This window comes from Netta rufina, assembly GCF_964035555.1.
Source record: "Netta rufina genome assembly, chromosome: 31".
Lineage (NCBI taxonomy): Eukaryota > Metazoa > Chordata > Aves > Anseriformes > Anatidae > Netta > Netta rufina.
In genome coordinates, this window is record NC_140155.1 from 2,831,911 (window position 1) to 2,851,167 (window position 19,257).

The window sequence follows — 19,257 nt, forward strand, 5'->3', positions numbered from 1 at the left end:
AAAGAGGGTTTAGGACCTTTGGAAAAGAGGGCAGGCCATTCAGGAAGACTATAAGGATGTCATGAGGCTGTGCAGGGACAAAATTAGAAAGGCCAAAGCTCATCTGGTGCTCACTCTCGCTACTGCTGTTAAAGATAACAAAATGTTTTTATACATACAGAAACACAAAAAGGAGGACTAAAGAGAATCTTCATCCTTTACTGGATACAGGAGGAAACTTAGTGACAAGAGATGAAGAAAAGGCTGAGGTGCTTAATACCATCTTTGCCTCAGACTTTAGCGGCAAGACCAGTTGTTCTCTGGGTACTCATCCCCCTGATTGGTGGAAGGGATGGGGAGCAGAATGTGGCCCTCATATTCCATGAGGACATGGTTGGAGATCTGCTACAGCACTTAGATGTACACAAGTCAGTAGGGCTGGATGGGATCCACCTGAGGGATCCCAACCCTCATCCTCCAGTAGAGAGGTGGGCAGTAGTCTATTCTCCCACGTGCCCTTTTATAGGAAAAGGGGTAATAGGCTAAACTTGTTCCAGAGGAGGTTTAGGTTGGATTTTAGTAAACACTTCTTTACGACGAAGGCAGGAGGAGCCTGGCCAGGAGAGATGTAAGATTTGGGGGAGGAAAGAGGAGCTTGGACAGCAGAAGCTAGCTATTTTGAAGAGGTAAGAATATTCAGGAAATGTTGATCCCACCATAAAGCTGACTTGAAGCAGCCATGTGAGGCCCTTACCCTATTTTAACCTCTTACATTAATACCTAAATCTAAATGCCACTCCACACCCTGGCAGGAATCCACCGCTCTAATTTTTGACCACAATATCCCCTGAAGCCAAAATTAGTCCATAACCCCTTTCCATTACCTTTCCTCTCTTGCTCACCCTCATCCCTGCCCTTAACAATACCACTAAAATGCTCTATTTATCCCTAGTCTTCTTGCAGATCTAAACAAAACCCTCAAAGAGCTTGCCCATACCCTAACCACAGACCTGACACCACAAGCAGAACACCAAACCGTCCCACTAAACATCTGCTTAATCTCTCACCCAGAAAGGTTTGCCATAGTCCCTAATGCCATAACATGAACAACTAACTTCCAAAGCCTGTCTTCCTGTGCATTAACCTGCTCACCTTTAACCCTTTTCCTAACCCTTAACATAGGTTCTTGTTCTCTTGGGGCAGGTCAGGAACCATGAGATTCCTGTGCAGTCACATTGCATTCAAAGATGAACGTGAGGGGCCATGGATTTGATCAGCTTGTAGGCCACAAGGAGGAGATGGGTGGGAATGCTCTGATGAGCTCAGCTCTACCTCAGGATCTCCCAAACCAGCAGGAGGAACTGGCCTGTGAAAGGGACTGTGAGGTCACTTCTGTCTCTGCAGTTGATAGGGCAGCAGCAGGAACGTGTCACAGAAAGGGACTGTGAGGTCACTTCTGTCTGAAGTATCTGAAAGGTTACACTTATACCTTGGATCTGTACTTTTTGGCTGACATCTGCCAGTGGTCCTGGAAGGCCAGCAGAAGGCACCTGGTTGGCATATTACTGTGGGATCCCCTCTGCCTACATACCCAGGAGGACCCAGACAGAAAGAAGGCCTGAATGTGGGTTGTCCTGTCCCTTCTGTTTGAGTCCAGGACTGGACAGCAGGAGGCACAAGGCTTGGGTGTGTCTAAACAAGAAGCTGCAAGGCCAGCAGCAGGCCCATGGCTTGGAAGATGCTCGTGAGGTGACATCTGTCTGGTTGGCTGACAGGCCGCAAGAAGGCCAATGGGTTGGGATGCCTACTTTAGGACTGGTTTCCACCCAGGTGGAACTTTCTTTATTGGTAGGAAAGAGCAGGAGAGAAAAACCTGCCAGAAAATGCACCTTGGAAGGTTGGCATTGGCTATGAAGAAGACAAAATGTCCCAAAAAAAGAGTTGTACTGTGGTGCTAGAGGTCACCCAAAGAGTGTCTTTGATCAGACACTTTGATCAGTTTTGTGTTTCAAGGAACAGCTGGTGAGGGTTAATGAGACATTGGTGAAACCACGGAAATGCTAGGATGAGAGCAAGGTGGTTAACAGAGATGGGTGTCTGCAGATTTGAAGGAAATAGGGCAAAGTGTGGGGCAACATAGGAAAGTCTGGAGAGGACAAAGTGGTGGGCACTGGCAAGAACAGAAGGCCACAACAGCCCTGACTTTTTTGTCCCCTTGGATAGAGCTTCTGAGGAGATGAAATACCATCATTGCAAGGGGGCTCATTGCTTTCTTGAGACCCTGTGCAGAGGCAGGAAGGTGTCATACCACTGTTCTTCTTATGGCATTACACTGCCCACCACACCCCATAAACCCCCAGAAAGAGCCCAGAGCCAGACACGGGAGTGCAGGACATTCCCTTCTAGTGGCTGGAATCACGACCTGGCCCTTTTACTTCAGCACAATAAACCCAGACTTTTCTCAGCACAGTGCTTTGCCTATCTGTAATCATGGCCTCCAATTATCTGTCCTAACAAGTCCCCGAGGAGAATCTCCTGGTAACAGCCCTCAGTGGGGCCCATTAATACACCAAGTCACTTCAACTTTTCCTTCTGACTTTATGTTCTCAAGTAGTTGCATCATTCTCCTCTCAGTACCTGATGTTCACAGACTGAGCACCAAAATCCACCATGGAACTCATTAAAATGCAGAAACACCTAAGGAACCATGTCTTCCATAGTTTTATTCAAGTCTTCAAGACTTGGACAACTAATTGGGGAGCTTTCATAGTGTAGTTGAGGAGGAAGATTTCAAAAAGCACCTAATAAAAGTCTCTTCTCATTTTAAAGGATGAATTTTGTTGCATTTCAGTTTTGAGCATCTTTCTTCGATTGATATTAACCCAGGGCTTCCCCTATGGAGACGTCCATAGGGAGGAAAAGCAGAGTCTTGAGGCCTGACAGTGCATGGGCAACCTTGCTCCTCACCACCCCAACCCTGACACTTCTCTCATTGGCCACCTGGTGCTTGCATCACTTTTTCTTACACCACACTTCTACACTGAAGTCTGCAGCTGGCTGTTACAGCCCCTTTGCACCAGCTCCCACCTGCTTTCCTTAGAGACCTGTCTACATACAGAAGGGTTTTTCCTTATTTTAAAACAAACAACAAGTAAACATGCAGCAATTTTCCAAACAGTAAAGCAAGCACCTCATCTTATATGTCTCCAGTCAGATTTATAGGTATTCAGATTAGTATGATTCCATATGATCTTAATTCCATGATAAATGATGAGGAGCTTGCTACAGAAACCATTAGGCAGACTGCTAATCGATGGGCAACCTTGAACTCAGTGAAGCTCAAAGCAGCAACTGGGTCAGTGAGAGTAGTCTGAATGATCAAAGAGTAAGGGGAGGACAAAGCAGGAGAATCATGGGAAGTGCATAGGTCCAGACAGGCATCTGGAAAGGGGACATTCAACAGGGATTGTTTATTCGAGATGGGTGAAAGTACCTGGAAGATGAGGGTGTACACCATGATGGAGAAAGCGTTGACAATGCAAGTACAGGTGAACATCAGTATTTCTTCTCCTATGATGAATATAGATCCTGAAAATTCACCTGAAGGATGTAGATCCTTTGGGGCCAGCCATGGCTCTGGAAATGGAGGTCCATGAAGCTGTAGGACTCCTGGTCTCTTGCCTGGGAGATCCCCAGCACACAGTGCCTGTGTCCCGCAGGTCCAGCCCCAGTCCCCAGGCCAGCACAAGAGACCTGGCCCAGGCACAGGGCAGCTCCAGATTCCCCTCCAGGATACCATTTGCCATCAGTCCCAGCACATCTGGGACACTCCCAGGCCAGTGAAAGGCCAGCTACTATTTGCTAGGCTATGTGCAACCAAGAAGACATCTCACAGTCTTTCAGTGATCTCTAGGGGACTCTGATCCATGGTGAAGCCCAGAAAAGTAACAGGCCTGTCCAGGGAAGGTGTCCTGGGTTGTATTTCTGACACTATCTTTGGAAGACGAGTGCAGAGATGTGGCAGAGATGCCACTGTGGAGACATCAGGACTGTCACCAAAGTACACGAGATCTGAGGGCTAAGAGAAATGCAAAGGAACAAGAGAACAAAGTGGAAGCCAAAAGAGAGCAGCAGGGAAACAGCCATTTCCTGCTGCTGGCCATGGCCATGGCTCCAGGGAAGCAGCAGCCCCGACCTGCAGGCAGCAGAGAGGCAGAGCCCAGTGGGCAGTGAGGGACAGCCCCAAAGGCCACTGGGGCTGCTCCTCCATGTGGCAGCTGGGCTCTCGGTCTGAGCTCTTCGTGCATGCTGGGGCTGCTCCCCCAGGTGCAGAAGAGATGGGAGGAGATGGGACATGAGACCAGTAAAATTCTGCTCTCTTCTTTATTGGCATTATCTGCACAAGAAGCCCAGTTCTATAAGTACATTAGAGCATTGGGTCAAAACTTAAAAAAACAACCAAACAAACAAAAAAAAACCAAACATAGCAGACACTAAGAATAAAAGTAAGTCAAATTCACCAGCTTTAGACAGTATTAATAAATAAATAAAAATTAAAGAAAATTGTCCTAACAGTTAATTTCAGAAAACGTCAGTGTCCTGAAACGATTGTAGGCACATGATTAATGTAGAAGAAGAATGTCTGCAAAGACTTGCTTGAAGCATGTATTCAAAGAGTTTCCTCACTGCATCCCTGAGCTCCTGGTTCCTTATGAAGTAGATGAGGGAGGTCACTGCTGGAGGCACCACTGAGTACTGAACCACCAGCAAAAGTTTCAGGGATGAGTATAGAACTGCCACCAGCAGGTACGTGGATGGGGTGGAGAATGAAAGGAACTTCAGGTAGGCAAAGGAGCCAGTGCTCACAAACAGGGGGACCACAGCCAGGTGAGGGAGGCACGTGGAAATGGACAGTGGCAGTGTCCACCCTGTTGGTCCTCCCAGTGTCTCCTAGGAGGCCAGCACATCCCAGACCCTCCCCAGCTCTCCACACCTGCCTCTAGTCTCCCCAGCTAAGCCCAGCCCAGCCCAGCCTGGCCCAGCAGAGCAGCATAGGCTGGGATGGCAACAAAGCATCAAATGGAGAAGTGGGGGGTCAGTGCAGTGTCCCTGCTGCTGCCATCTGCAGGAGATACCCCCATACACTACTCACCAGGGAAGCCTGCAACCACCCAGGCCAGCCTTATTCCCCAGAACAGCACCACACTGCTGGCCCTGGGGCTCCTCAGGCACCACCACTGCACACACACAGAGCCCTGCTCTGCTCCCAGGACACCCCATGTCCCACACAGTCTTGTCCCAGGCCAGCACGTCTGGGCTGGCCTGAGCAGCCATTCCTGCAGCCCCTGCCCATGCTGCCCACAGCCCCCCAGCTGGCGTTGCTGCTCTGTAGAGCTAGGGGGCTGTGGTGCATGGGGCTGTGGGGCACTCTGCAGGGCCGTGCTGGTCAGGCTGGGAAGGCAGAGCCAGCTGGATGGGGGCACTGCCACTGACTGCCTCCCACACAAGTGGTTCTTTGGCCATGGAGGGTGCGTACAGATAGCCGGACTTGTTCAGAGTCAGAGACTCACGGAATAGCCAAGATGGAAGAGACCCACAAGGATCATTGCATCCAACTTATTTCCAATGTCATTAGATGTTTTGGGGTGATTCACCGTATTCAGTCTACAAAACGTCAACTGAGGTATGACAATGCAGCAGACTGCTTTCCCTGTACCTGCTGTGTTCCCTGCAGTTGCAGAGCTCTCCTTTGCCTGTTCCCACCCAGATTTAGCACTATATCTATACTTCAAAAAGTTATCTTTACTTTGCAATATCCATGGGAGTAGCTTTGGGAGAATATCTGAGCCTTCAGGCACTGCCCTCAGCAGATCCTTCTATGCTGCAGATGCTGGTACGGAGCCAGCTGTATTAGAGAAGTGCCCCTGGCCTGTCCCTGCCTGTGGACACAGAACTGCCCCGGAGCAGCACGGTGAGCAAGAGACAAGAGCAATGAGTCCTCGCAGCAACACAAGGGCTCTGTAGGAGAGTACTAGGTGAAAGGGAGAGCAGCTTGGGAAAGAAGAAGCTCTGGGGCTCCTTGGCAGTGCTGCTGTACCAGGACACTTCTTCCCTCCACCCCTGCACACAGCCAAGTGCCCCTGCAGCTTCACTGCAGGTCTCTGAGGGAGGATCGCGGGCAAGCATATCACTGCAGGGTCGTTTTTTTTAATTTAAATACACAGAGAGCCTGCCTCCTTGTTTACACCAAGTCTGGGAGTCACATGGGACATGTAGATACTTAAATGAAAGAACATGAACAAAGATATTTCTTTGTGGACAATAATTTCACAAGCAATATAAAGAAAAATATATACTCAAACAAAATAAAAAACAAACAAACCTGCATCTGGGCCTTTAATGAGTTACATTATGAATGATATGCAGAAAAAGAACTAGACAGTGGGTTCGAGTGCATCCTCTGCAAGTTTGCAGGTGACACTAAACTCAGTGGTGTGGTTGATGCAATAGAAAGAAGGGATGCCTTCCAAGGGACCTGAACTAGCTTGTGAAGTGGGTCCATGAGAAACTGAAGATGTTCAGCAAGTCCAAGTGCAAGGCGTTACACCTGTCTCAGGGCAATCGGACACGAGGACAGACTGGAAGAAGAACGCATTGAGAGCAGCCCTGCAGAGAAGATTCTTGTTCTCGTGGACATGAACTGTTCAACATGAGCCATCAGTGCGAGCTTGCATCCCGGAAGGCCAACTGCATCCCGGCATTCATCAAAGGATGAGTGGCTGGAAGGTCGAGGGAGGTGATTGTTCCCCTCTACTCCGCTATTGTGAGGCCCCACTTGGAGTACTGAATCCAGGTTTGGCGCCCCAGCACAAGAAGGATGTTGATCTGTTAAAACAGGTCCAGAGGAGGGCCACAAAGATGATCAAGGAGCTGGAGCACCCCTCCTATGAAGGAAGGCTGAGAGAGTTGGGTTGGTTTAGCCTGCAGAAGAGAAGGCTTTAGGGTGAATTCATTGCCTACAAACCACCTGTCTGAGCTGGAGCAAAAGCCCAGTGCAGGGAACGGTGGTTACGAGGGGCTGTCTGTGATGATTGCATCTTCTCAGTAATTAAAGGGGGCATAATAAAAGATGGAGAACAACTCTTTGCTCAATCAAATAATGACAGGACAAGGGGGAATGGTTTTAAACTTCTTCACTCAGAGGGTGGTGAGGCACTGTAAGAGGTTGCCCACAGAACTTCTGGATGCCACATCCTTGGAGGTCTACAAGGTCTGGGTGGATGGGGCCCTGGCAAACTTGATCTAGTGGGTGGCATACTTGCCCAGGGTGGGGGGGTTGGAACTAGATGATCTTTGAGGTCTCTTCTAAACCAGGCAGTTCTATGTTTCTATGATTCTAAGACAGGCAGTTTATTCCTTCTGAAAAACACTCATTCATCACTTTCCACACCGCATCTTTCAGCTCCTGGTTCCTCATGCTGTAGATGAGGGGGTTCACTGTTGGACTCACCACCGAATACAGAACTGCCAGCAAAAGATTCAGGGAGGAGGAGGACATGGAGGGAGGCTTCAGGTAGGCAAATATGGCAGTGCTGGTGAAAAGGGAGACTACGGCCAGGTGAGGGAGGCATGTGGAAAAAGCTTTATGTCGGCCCTGCTGTGAGGGGATCCTCAGCACAACCCTGAAGATCTGCACATAGGACAGCACAAGGAAAACAAAACAACCAAATAATAAAGAGGCACTAACCACAATAAGCCTAGCCTCTTTGATATAGGCATCAGTGCAGGAGAGCTTGAGGATCTGGGGAATTTCACAGAAGAACTGGTCCAGGGCATTGCCTTGGCAGAGGGGAAGGGAAAAGGTATTGGCAGTGTGCAGCACAGCATAGAGAAAAGTACTGCCCCAGGCAGCTGCTGCCATGTTGACACAAGTTCTGCTGTCCATTATTGTCCTGTAGTGCAGGGGTTTGCAGATGGCAATGTAGCGGTCATAGGCCATGATGGTGAGAAGAGAAAACTCTGCTGTGACAAATGTGACAAACATAAAGACCTGGGTAGCACAACCGAAGAAGGAAATGGCCCTGGTGTCCCACAGGGAATTGGCCATAGCTTTGGGAAGAGTGGTAGAGATGGATCCCAGGTCGATGAGGGCGAGGTTGAGGAGGAAGAAGTACATGGGGGTGTGGAGGTGGTGGTCGCAGGCTATGGCTGTGAGGATGAGGCTGTTGCCCAGGAGGGCAGCCAGGTAGATGCCCAGGAAGAGCCCAAAGTGCAGGAGCTGCAGCTCACGCATGTCTGCGAATGGCAGGAGGAGGAACTCAATGGGGAAGCTGCTGTTGGACATTTTCTGCTTCTGGGCATAGCAGCCTATTTATGGAGGAATTTAAAGAGGAAAGTTAGATAGTGTTTTCTGAGCAAAACCTAAGCCATATCTCATTGAAACATCCTCAACAAGACACACTGCCTTTTCCAGGGAAGAATACATGCTTCTGCCTGGAGCTTTTCATTTGGTTGCCTAAGAATGCCTAAGAGATCAGGTTAGTCAACTTTGCTCTCTGGAAGGGTCAGTACTGCCCTGTAGGTACATGATAAAGACCACCAGGGACTGGTGGTGGTCTCTGAGACAGGTACCTGCCCCAGGTAGCAGGCTCTGGGAAGCAGAAAGACTCCCCCCTACTCTTCTGGGTGGCCTCCTTCCTCCCACAGCTTCTCCTCACAGTGTCCTGGGCAGCTCCCCAGGCAGGCTGAGTGCTGAGCCTGGCAGGCAGCAGAGGCCCTGCCCCGGCACACAGCCCCTGGGGCACAGCAGGGACCCTGCTCTGCACCACAGCCCTGGCCACCCCGTCTAAACGCCCGGCTGCACAACTTGCAGCTGGCCCCACAAGAAGGAAACCTCATGTTTTATCCCTCTGACAGCTTTGGAAAGTAATCCCTCTCTGGAATTTGTCATTTTCCTCTTATCCAAAAAAACTCCTCCTGAATCCTGAGTCCTCCTGAAAGCTCCCATAGGCTGTGGGTTTTTCCAGCAAATCTGGAGATGGCACCAGGAACAACAGCTGCATTGCCCTGTAGCCAGAGACTTACTCTGTTCAGGGTTGTGAAGATTTCTCCCGCAGTGAGCTCTCAGCATCCCCCCTCCACACTGCCTTTAACATCTCCCTCCCTCCTCTCAGCCACCCTTGTCCCCTGCAGGCAGTGCCCCCAGCCCTGCTGTGCTGTGCAGAGGAGCTGCTCCTGGGCAGAGCTGTCTCTCTGCAGTGCTGCCCGCTTGCTATGAGCTCCCGTTGGGCCCAGGAGCCTGTCCCAGCTCATCAGCACAGGGAGCTCTTGACAAGTCCCTGGGCCTCCAGGGAAATCAACTTTGAATCACACTCAAGCAGTCTTTTGGGATACAATCACTTCTCTGAAGTTTTGATCGGGATTTATTTCCAGTGCTGTCTTTGCTCCTAATTCCATAGAAGATGTTGGCAGGAGAATCATCTATTCTTGTCCCATTATGTGACCAGACACCCTCAACGTGAAAGGCAGGGTGAATACCACCTCTTCCAAGCACTTGTAGATATTGCTGGGATGCTGTGGAGTGTGTGTGGGGGAAGAGATGACACGACTTTTCCACAGAAACTCAAATCTCTCTCTCTACATATGCTACAAAACCACTTGTCAGCCCACAGAGTCAAGAAACATACAATGCTTTGGGTTAAAGGGACCCCAAAGACCATCAGGTTCCAGTCCCCCCTGCCATGGGCAGGAACAAATCCTACTAGTGTTGCTCAAGGTCCCATCCATCCTGGCCCTGGACACTATCAGGGAGAGGGCATCCAACACTTCTCTCGGCAACCTGTTCCAGTCCCTCACCAACCTCCCAGTGAAGATTTTCTTCTTTAGATTTAATGTAAATGTACTGTCTTGTAGTTTAAAGGGATTGCCCCTTTCCTAGAGCTACAATCCCTGATAAAGATTCTATCCCTATCTTTCTCCTATTTTTCTCCCCCGGTTCTGTTAAGGAGAGTCAGGAAGACAGTGGCTGCGTTGTGCTTCGCTAACAGCTGGGGATAAACCACAAAACATCTGAGGACACAAACCTGACTGACAATTGATAAAGGAGGCAGTGAGGGAACCAGACATGGTCAATCACACTGACTGAAGATAGCACGGGAGAGAGAGAAAATATTTATTCCAGTGAGATTATCTGATCAGGGACTTGTTGGTCTGGAAACCAATAGAAAAGGGGGAATGCTGGTTAAAGGGTATGAGAAGAGGCTGAAGACACTTGGGTTGTCTAGTCTGGAGAAAAGAAGGCTGAGGGGTGACCTCATTGTCCTCAACATCTTCCTGAGTGGGGGAAGTGGTGAGGGAGGTGATGATCTTTTCTCCTTGGTAACTGACCACAGAAGGTATGGGAATGGCACAAAGCTGCACAAGAGGACGTTCAGATGGGACATCAGGAAAAAATTTTGTACTGTGAGGGTGGTTAAATGTGGAACAGGCTCCTTAGAGACCTGGCTGATGCCCCGTGCCTGCCAGTGTTCAAGAGGCATTTGGAAATTGACAGAAATTAATCACAGATTTTTTTTCCTATATATATGCCCATAGTTATGTATATTTACATTCATAACTCTGAATATTATTATAGAATCATAGACTATCCCAAGTTAAAAGGGACACATAATGATCATTGAGTCCAACTCCTAGCTCCACATGGGTCTACCCAAATGTTTTTATAAACAATGTGGATGTAGGACTAGAAGGTGTTTTGAGCTAATTTGCTGATGATACTAAACTTGGAGGAGTTGTTGACTCCATTGAAGGTGGAAAAGCCTTGCAGAGATAGATTGGAGAGCTGGGCAATCATCAACTGCATGAAGTTTTAAAAGAGAAAGTGCTGGGTCCTGTAGCTGGGATGGGGCAACCCTGGCTATGCTTACAGACTGGGGGACGAGACGCTGCAGAGCAGCCCCACAGAGAGAGATCTGGGGGTTGTGGTTGACAGCAATCTGAATATGAGCCAGTAGAGTGCCCTGGCAGGCAGGAGAACCAATCGTATCCTGGGGTGCATCAAGCATGGCTTTGCTAGTTGGTTGAGGGAAGTGACTGTCCTGCTCTACTCTGCGCTGGTGTGGCCTCGCCTCGAGTACTGTGTGCAGTTCTGGGCACCACGGTACAAAAAGGACATGAAACTATAGAAGAGTGTCCAGAGGAGGGCAACGAAGATGGTGAAGGGCCTAGAGGGGAAGATGTATGAGGAGCGGAAGAGGTCACTTGGACTGTTCAGCCTGGGAAAGAAGAGGCTGACGGGAGACCCCATTGTAGTCTACAGCTTCCTCACGAGGGGGAGTGGAGGGGCAGGTGCTGATCTATTCTTTTTAGTGACCAGCAGGACCCGGCACTTGGTCTTCTTAAACTTCATGCAGCTGGTGATCACCCATCTCCCTAATCTGTCCAGATCTCTCTGCAAGGCATTTTCACCCTCAACAGAGTCAACAACTCCTCCCAGTTTAGTATCATAATCAAATTAGCTATAAACACCTTCTAGTCCTACATCCAAATTGTTTATACAAACATTTAATTGAACTGGCCCTAAAACGAAGCCTTGAGGGACCCCACTGGTGACTGGCTGCCAACCTGATGCAGAGCCATTTACCACAACCCTTTGAGTGCTACCCGTCAGCCAGTTATTCACCCAAGGTATGATATTTTTGTCCAGCTATATGCTGGACATTTTGTCCAGTAGGATCATATGTGAAACTGTGACAAAAGCTTTACTGAAATCCAAAAAGATCACATCAGCTGGTTTCCCTTGATCAATTAGATGGGTGATCTTATCATAAAAGGAAATCATTTTTGTCACCCAGGACCTACCTCTCATGAACCCATGTTGACTGGGGCCAATGACTGCATTGTCCCCCAAGCACACTTCAATAGCTACCAGAACAATCTTCTCCATACTTTTACCAGGCACTGACATGAGACTAACAGACCTGTAGTTACCAGGGTCTTCTTTCTTGTCCTTCTTGAAACTGGCACGACATTTGCCAACTGGGACCTCTCCACATTCCCACGACTCTTATAATAATTGAGAGAGGCCCTGTGATAATGTCAGCCAGCTCTCTGAGCACTCTGGGATGAATCCCATCCGGACCCATTGTCGTGGTTTAACCCTGCCAGCAGCTAAACACCACACAGCCATTCGCTCACCCTCTTCCTTCCCTCTCTGGGATGGGGGAGAGAAATGGAAAGTGAAGCCCGCGAGCTGAGATAAAGACAGTTTAATAATAACAATGATGATAATAGTACTACTACTATTAATAATGTGTACAAACAAGTGATGCACAATGCAATTGCTTACCACCCGCTGACCAATGCCCAGCCTAACCCCAAGCAGTCCGGCCCCCTCCCCCCGGCTAGCCACCCCTATATATTGTTTAGCATGACATCAGATAGTATGGCATGCCCCTTTGGCTAGTTTGGGTCAGCTGTCCTGGGTCTGTCCCCTCCCAGCTCTTGCTGCACCCCCAGCCTGCCCCTTGGCAGGACAGAGCAAGAAGCTGAGACGTCCTTGGCTTAGTATAATTAATAGTATAATTATGGCTTAGTATAAGTATAGTATAACTATATACTACATAGTATAACTTGGCTTATTACTCTCCTTAGTATAATTACTCTCACAGTAATTACAGGAGATAGAGAAGATCAGTGAGTTGTTCAAATGTAAACACCATTTGACATTTGAGGTGCACAAAGATGTCTGTCTTAACAGTAATCCTTTAAGTTAGGACTTCAGAGACTGGGAATGCAGGTATTAGAGTTTTGTCAGTGCAGACTGCCTAAAAATGTGGCCTCCATTTGTGCCTTGTCACTCACCTGGGAGCTGTCCCTTGTCATTTAGCTAAATAATATAAACCTCCCCTTTAACATGTCTCTCTCCTCCCCAAAATTGGGAGTAGATTAATGGAGAAGTGGTAATTTAGAGACAGTACTTTCTAAAAGGTGTTTGAGAGCTTAGGCACATGAGTGGACTGCCCTACATCTAGTAAATTAGGAAGCTCTATCAATTGCCTTGAGGGTAGAGGGGCCTTACAGAGACATCTTGATAGATTAGAACATTGGTCAGTCGCCTACAATATACAATTCAATAAGAACTAATGCCAGATTCTGTACATCAGACCATGTATTCCTGAATGTACATATAGACTGAGGGACAAGTGGATGGAGCATAACTCTGAAAAAAAGGGATCTGGGGGCTGTGGTTCATGGTAAGCTCAGGATAAGTTAACAATGTTCCCTGCATGGACCATGGTGGAGTTGATCCCGCGGGAGGGCAGCATAGCTCTTCAGGAGAGCCATCTTTGGCCCCTTCAATATCTGCTTGGAAGAGTCCTTTGGAGTAAGGCCCTGTATTGAAGAGCAGTCCAAGAAAGGTGGTTAATATTCCAGGACCACCCCCTCCAACATCAAGGGCAGTCCAACCCAAGAAAAACAAACTCAGGTAAAAACAGCAAGAGGCCTGCATGGATGAACCAGAAGCTTCTCACCAAACTCCAGCGCAGAAAAGAAGCATAGAGAAGGTGGAAACAAGAACAGATACCCTGAGAGGAATACAAAGGCCTTGTCTGAGCATGTAAGGAAGCATGTATGCATATCGGAAAACTAAAGCACAACTCCAGTGGAATTAGGACAAGGATGTCTAAGGCAGTAAAAAGAGCTTCTAGAAGTACACAAGTGACAAAAGAAAGGTTCTGGAATATGTGGACCCACTGCTGAATGAGGCCCAGGATCTGTTGATACAGGACAGGGAAAAGACAAGAGGTGTTGAATTCCTTTTTCACGTCAGTCAGTACTGGCAAGACTGCCCTTCAGGAATCCCTAGTCACGAAGAATGGGGAGAGTCTGGAAGGAAGATGTACACTTGGTGGGAGTGGATCAGGTCAGGGCATACTTGACCAAATGGGATATACATATCTATGGGACCTGACGGGATTCACCCATGACAGCAGAGAGAGCTCCCTGATGTCCTTGCGAGGCCACTCTTGGTCATCTTGGATCATTCCTGGTGAGTAGCAGAATGTCCATCCTAGCTCCAAGAAGTATTACTTGAAAAGGCAAATGCCATGTTTCCTGACATTCTCCACACCATCAGTAAAACAAACAAACAAAAAAATTAGTGTTGTTTAAATAGCTCAATAAATGCATATCTTTTTATTTATGTCTCAGACTTTTTTTTTTTTTTTTTCCAGACTCATTTAGCCTCAACTTTGCCTTCCAAACAAAGACTTTTGTAGCCTCTTCCGTCTTCTAAGACTCGGTCACATATTAAAGGAAAGATGAAAACAAAACACTCTTCCAGACAGCTGTTGCACTGGGGTTCTCCAGGGATAAGGTATGTGAGTGCAGAGGGTAAATGTTTATGAGAGTGTTTAGAAACAGTCATGGAGAGTGTCTACAAAGCATCAAGGGTTTCTGTTTCTCATACTGTACCCCATGCCATGTAGGTTGGAATTGTGCAGGACATGGTGATGGGACACAGCCAGGAGAGCTAACCCAAAGTGTTCAAACTGATGTTCTTCACCATCCAGCAACCCCCTGCAGCCTACCACCTGACTACCAAAAGCATGCCGTGCACACCAAATACACCTGTGAAGAGCAGCTGAGAGAGATGGGATTACCTTGAAGAAAAGAAGACTCCAGGAGATATTATTGTGGTCTTCCAATACATAAATGGGGCCTACCCACATGTGTAGTGACTAGACTAGACTAGACTAGACTAGAACAGAGTAGTTTAGTTGGAAGAGACCTTCAAAGATCATCTAGTCCAACTACCTGACCTCTTCAGAACTAAACAAAAGTTACAGCATGTCAATGAGGGCAATGTCCAAATGCTTCTTGAACATTGACAGGCCTAGAACTACAAGCAGGTCTCAAGGAATCCTATTCCAGTGTTTGACCACCCTCACAGTACAGAAATTTTTCCTACTCTCCAATCTGGACCTCCCCTGGTGCATCTATGTGCCATTCCCACACTTTCTCTGATCAGTTACCAGTGAGAAGAGGTCATCAGCTCCCTCTCCACTTGCCCTCCTAAGACAGTGGCTGAAAGCAATGAGGTCGCTCCTCAGCCTTCTTTTCTCCACACTAAACAACCCAAGTTTCTTCAGCCTCTCATCATAGGACATCCCCTTTTACTAGTATTCCCTGTTTTCCCTTGGTTTCCCAACCGACAAGATTCCTGGTCAGATAACCTCGCTGGAAGAAGCATTTTCTCTCTCTCCCATGCTCTCACCAGTCAGTGTGACTGACCAGGTCTGGCTCCCTTCACTGCCTCCTTTATCACCTGTTGGTTAGGTTTGTGCCCCAGATGTGTTGTGCTTTATCCCCAGGAGGTAGCCAAGCACCACACATCCACTCTCTCCCTCCTCTCTCTTAACAGAACAGGGAGAGAAAGATTGGAGAAATATCTGGAGAAACTCTATCAGGGAGTGTAATGATAGGACAAGGGGCAGTGCTTTTAAGCTAGAAAAGAGTAGATTTAGATCAGATATAAAGAAGAAACTCTTCACGCAGTTGGTGGTGAGACACTGGAAGAGGTTGCCCAGAGAAGTGGTGGATGCCTCTCTCCTGGTAGAGTCCAATGTCAGGTTGGATGAAACCTTGAGCAAACTGGTCTAGAGGGAAGTGACTCCACCCATTTAAGAGTGACTGGAACTAGACCTTAAGGTCCCTTCCAACCCCAAACATCCTATGATTCCATGAGCTTGCTGGCCAACAATTGGTTGTGTAGTCTGTGTAGACAGAGGGATTTCATTTGCTGTGAAAAAGATTCCTTCTCCTCAATGTTAACAAGTGCTTGGAAGAAACAGAATACAGCTCTCAGTCAATTTGTGGGTGTCCTAACTAATAAAAGGACAGGAAAAATGATTCCCATAATGAACTCTTATTTTGATTTAGGAGAAAAAATATAACTGGAAGTAGGTGTCTCTCTCTAGCTGACAGAAGGAAGAGCAGTGATTACATCAGTTTGATTCAAAGTTTTTTTCCCCTGGAGGCCCAGGGACTTGGCAAGAGCTCCCTGTGCTGTTGAGCTGGGCTGGGCTCCTGGGTCCAAGGGGAGCTCCTGGCAAGCAGGCAGCGCTGCAGAGAGACAGCTCTGCCCAGGAGCAGCTCCTCTGCACAGCACAGCAGGGCTGGGGGCACTGCCTGCAGGGGACAAGGGCGGCTGAGAGAAGGGAGGGAGACGTTAAAGTCAATGTGGAGGGGGGATGCTGAGAGCTCACTGTGGGAGAAATCTTCACAGCCCTGAACAGGGTAAGTCTCTGGCTGCAGGGCAGCACAGCTGTTGTTCCTGGTGCCATCTGCAGATTTGCTGGCACACCCCACAGCACATGGGATCTTTCTGGAGGACACTTAAGAGTTCCTAAGATAGGAGAAGAACAAGTTCCAGAGCAGGGACTACCTGCCAAAGCTGTCAGAGGGACAGGACATGAGGGTTCCTTCCCGCAAGGCTGGCTGCAGGCTGTGCAGCCGGGGTACAGGCAGGGGTGGCCAGGGCTGTGGTGCAGAGCAGGGTCCCTGCTTTGCCTCAGAGGCTGTGTGCCAGGGCAGGGTCTCTGCCGCCTGCCAGCCTCAGCACTCAGCCTGCCCGGGGAACTGCCCAGGACACTGCGGGGAGAAGCTGTGGGTGGACGGAGCCCCCTGAAACAGGCAGGACAGGCAGGGTCCTGCTGGTGCCCAGAGGCTGCTGCCTGGGGCAGGCTGCTAAGAGGTCCACAGCACCCCCAGGCCATCTTTGGGGGAAATTCTTAATGGGGAGCACCAACGCCTGCACTATCTAAATGAAAGGCACTCTCAGGAGTCTATGCTTCTGTTTTGCTGCCATGAAGGACAGTAAGGAGAATTGTAATGGATCAGTCCCTGATATTCTTTACTATATACAGCAGGGTAGTACTGACACTTCCAAAGCCCACAGAGGACACAGAGGATTAACCTGATGATTATTGTATCCCTAGGGAAAAAAATAAAATAAAAATAAAAACTAAATATTTTACAAGCCGTAGCATGTATTCTTCACAGGGAAAAGACTGTGATTCTTGCTGAGAAGGTTTCAGGGAAATTTGGTTTAGGTTTTGCTCAGAAAACACTATCTAACTTGCCTCTTTAAATTCCTCCATAAATAGGCTGCTTTGCCCAGAAGCAGCAAATGTCCAACAGCAGCTTCCCCACTGAGTTCCTCCTCCTGCCATTCGCAGACACACACCAGCTGCGGCTCCTGCACTTCGGGCTCTTCCTGGGCATCTACCTGGCTGCCCTCCTGGGCAACGGCCTCATCCTCACAGCCATAGCCTGCGACCACCGCCTCCACACCCCCATGTACTTCTTCCTCCTCAACCTCGCCCTCCTCGACCTGGGGTCCATCTCCACCACTGTTCCCAAAGCCATGGCCAATTCCCTGTGGGACACCAGGACCATCTCCTATTCAGGATGCGTTGCCCAAGTCTTTTTTCTCTTCTTCTTGCTTGGAGCAGAATATTCCCTTCTCACCATCATGGCCTATGACCGCTACGTTGCCATCTGCAAGCCCCTGCACTACGGGACCTTTATGAGCAGTAGAGCTTGTATGAAAACAGCAGCAGCTGCCTGGGGCGGAAGTTTTTTCTATTCTGTGCTGCACACGGCCAATACATTTTCCATACCACTCTGCCAAGGCAATGCCCTGGACCAGTTCTTCTGTGAAGTCCCCCAGATCCTCAGGCTCTCTTGCTCGGATGCCTACCTCAGGGAACTTTGGGTCATTGCAGTTAGTCTTTGTTTAGCTTTGGGGTGTTTTGTTCTCATTGTGCTGTCCTATGTGCATATCTTCAGGGCTGTGCTGAGGATGCCCTCTGAGCAGGGCCAGCACAAAGCCTTTTCCACGTGCCTCCCTCACCTGGCTGTGGTCTCCCTGTTCATCAGCACTGGCACAGTTGCCTACCTGAGACCCCACTCCATCTCCTCCTCATCCCTGGATCAGGTGGTGGCAGTCCTGTACTCGGTGGTGCCTCCAACGCTGAATCCCTTCATCTACAGCATGAGGAACCAGGAGCTGAAGGATTCCCTGAAAAAACTGATTCTGTTGGCAGTACTTCAGCAGGACTAAGCCACCCATATTTATGCACATTTTTTGTTGTTGTTGCAGTTTGTTTGTTTGTTTTCTTGTGCTTTGGACATTTTTCTCTGACTACCCTGTTTGGGCATGAATGTCTGGATTTGTCTCACTCCTCCAGAGGCACAAGCCCAATTCCTTTTGTCCCAGAAGCCATCTTTAAATGTATTTATGTCAGAGCTGTACTCCTTTTCCACCTCTCTGTAATAAAAGGGGATGTCTTCAGTGCTGTGTCTGAAGTTTGAGACTTTTTTCCATTTGATGGAGTCAAGAATACGCTCAAGAAATTGCACCCTAACAGGGCCTGCTGTTAACCTTGTGTTCTCCATGTGCGGATGAGATCATCGGGTGATTTTATAGGGAATTTTGGGATGGATTCAGCTCTCATCTGTGGGTGCCCAGAGCCACTGGAGATGGGACTGGTCAGGACATATCTGCTCAGGGGTGTCCAGCATGTGACAGGACTCGTGTCAGATGCTGATGTCTGAACCCAGGAGAGCACAGGGATTGTTCACAGACAGCCCGTTTCTAGGGGTGGGCAGCAAATGCAGCTTCAGATCGTCACCCAAAGGGCTAAGTGGAAAACTACCTGGGCTAATTAGGGCTCTGTAGTCCAATGACAGGCAGCAGAGACACAGAGGTTGCAGGGAAGGGAGCCTGAGGAATGACTCACGTCCCCTTCAATGAAGAGCCATAGCTGGGATCTAAGGACATGGTCTGAGCCACTTGAAATTCCCTGTGGTTGCCCTGAACTCCTACAACAGCCACACATCGCACGGATGTCCCTGGAGAAGGGGCTGCAGGTGGTCAGGTTGTGTTGCTTCCCACAACCGTGCTGTTCCTCTGGGTGGTGGCAAGTTTTCCAACGGGATCAAAGATGGTAAAGCAAAGTGACAGCAAGCAGGCTCAGCAGGTCCTCGGCACCCCAGCACAGAGCCACAGTCCCATAACCTCCGGCAGGAAAAAAATTTGTTCCCCTCCTCCAGAGGGAAACAAAACCCGTCTGGGCTTTCCTTGCTTCTTAGACAATTTCCAGCAGCTCGCGCAAGAAGTCAGTGCTGATGAGAGGTCTGAGACTCAAAGGTGCTTTAGCCTGGCCCAGGAAAGAAGCTCCTGTGAGGAGGTGACATGCTTTGACCCGCTGA

The 19,257-nt window shown here is 48.7% G+C and overlaps 2 protein-coding genes across 2 annotated transcripts; one reads left to right on the plus strand and one right to left on the minus strand.

Annotated features, from left to right (window-relative positions):
- Positions 1-7,375: 7,375 nt before the first annotated feature.
- LOC311220396 (olfactory receptor 14C36-like) lies at positions 7,376-8,086 on the minus strand (the record flags this gene model as incomplete). The annotated part of the gene is made up of 1 exon (XM_084303904.1): positions 7,376-8,086. The coding sequence occupies one exon, from the start codon at positions 8,084-8,086 to the stop codon at positions 7,376-7,378; it is 711 nt and encodes a 236-aa protein (XP_084160030.1).
- A 9,084-nt stretch (positions 8,087-17,170) lies between these two features.
- Positions 17,171-18,106, plus strand: LOC311220397 (olfactory receptor 14A16-like; the record flags this gene model as incomplete). Its single annotated transcript, XM_084303905.1, has 1 exon — positions 17,171-18,106. One exon carries the CDS (start codon positions 17,171-17,173, stop codon positions 18,104-18,106), a length of 936 nt encoding a protein of 311 aa, XP_084160031.1.
- Positions 18,107-19,257: the final 1,151 nt, after the last annotated feature.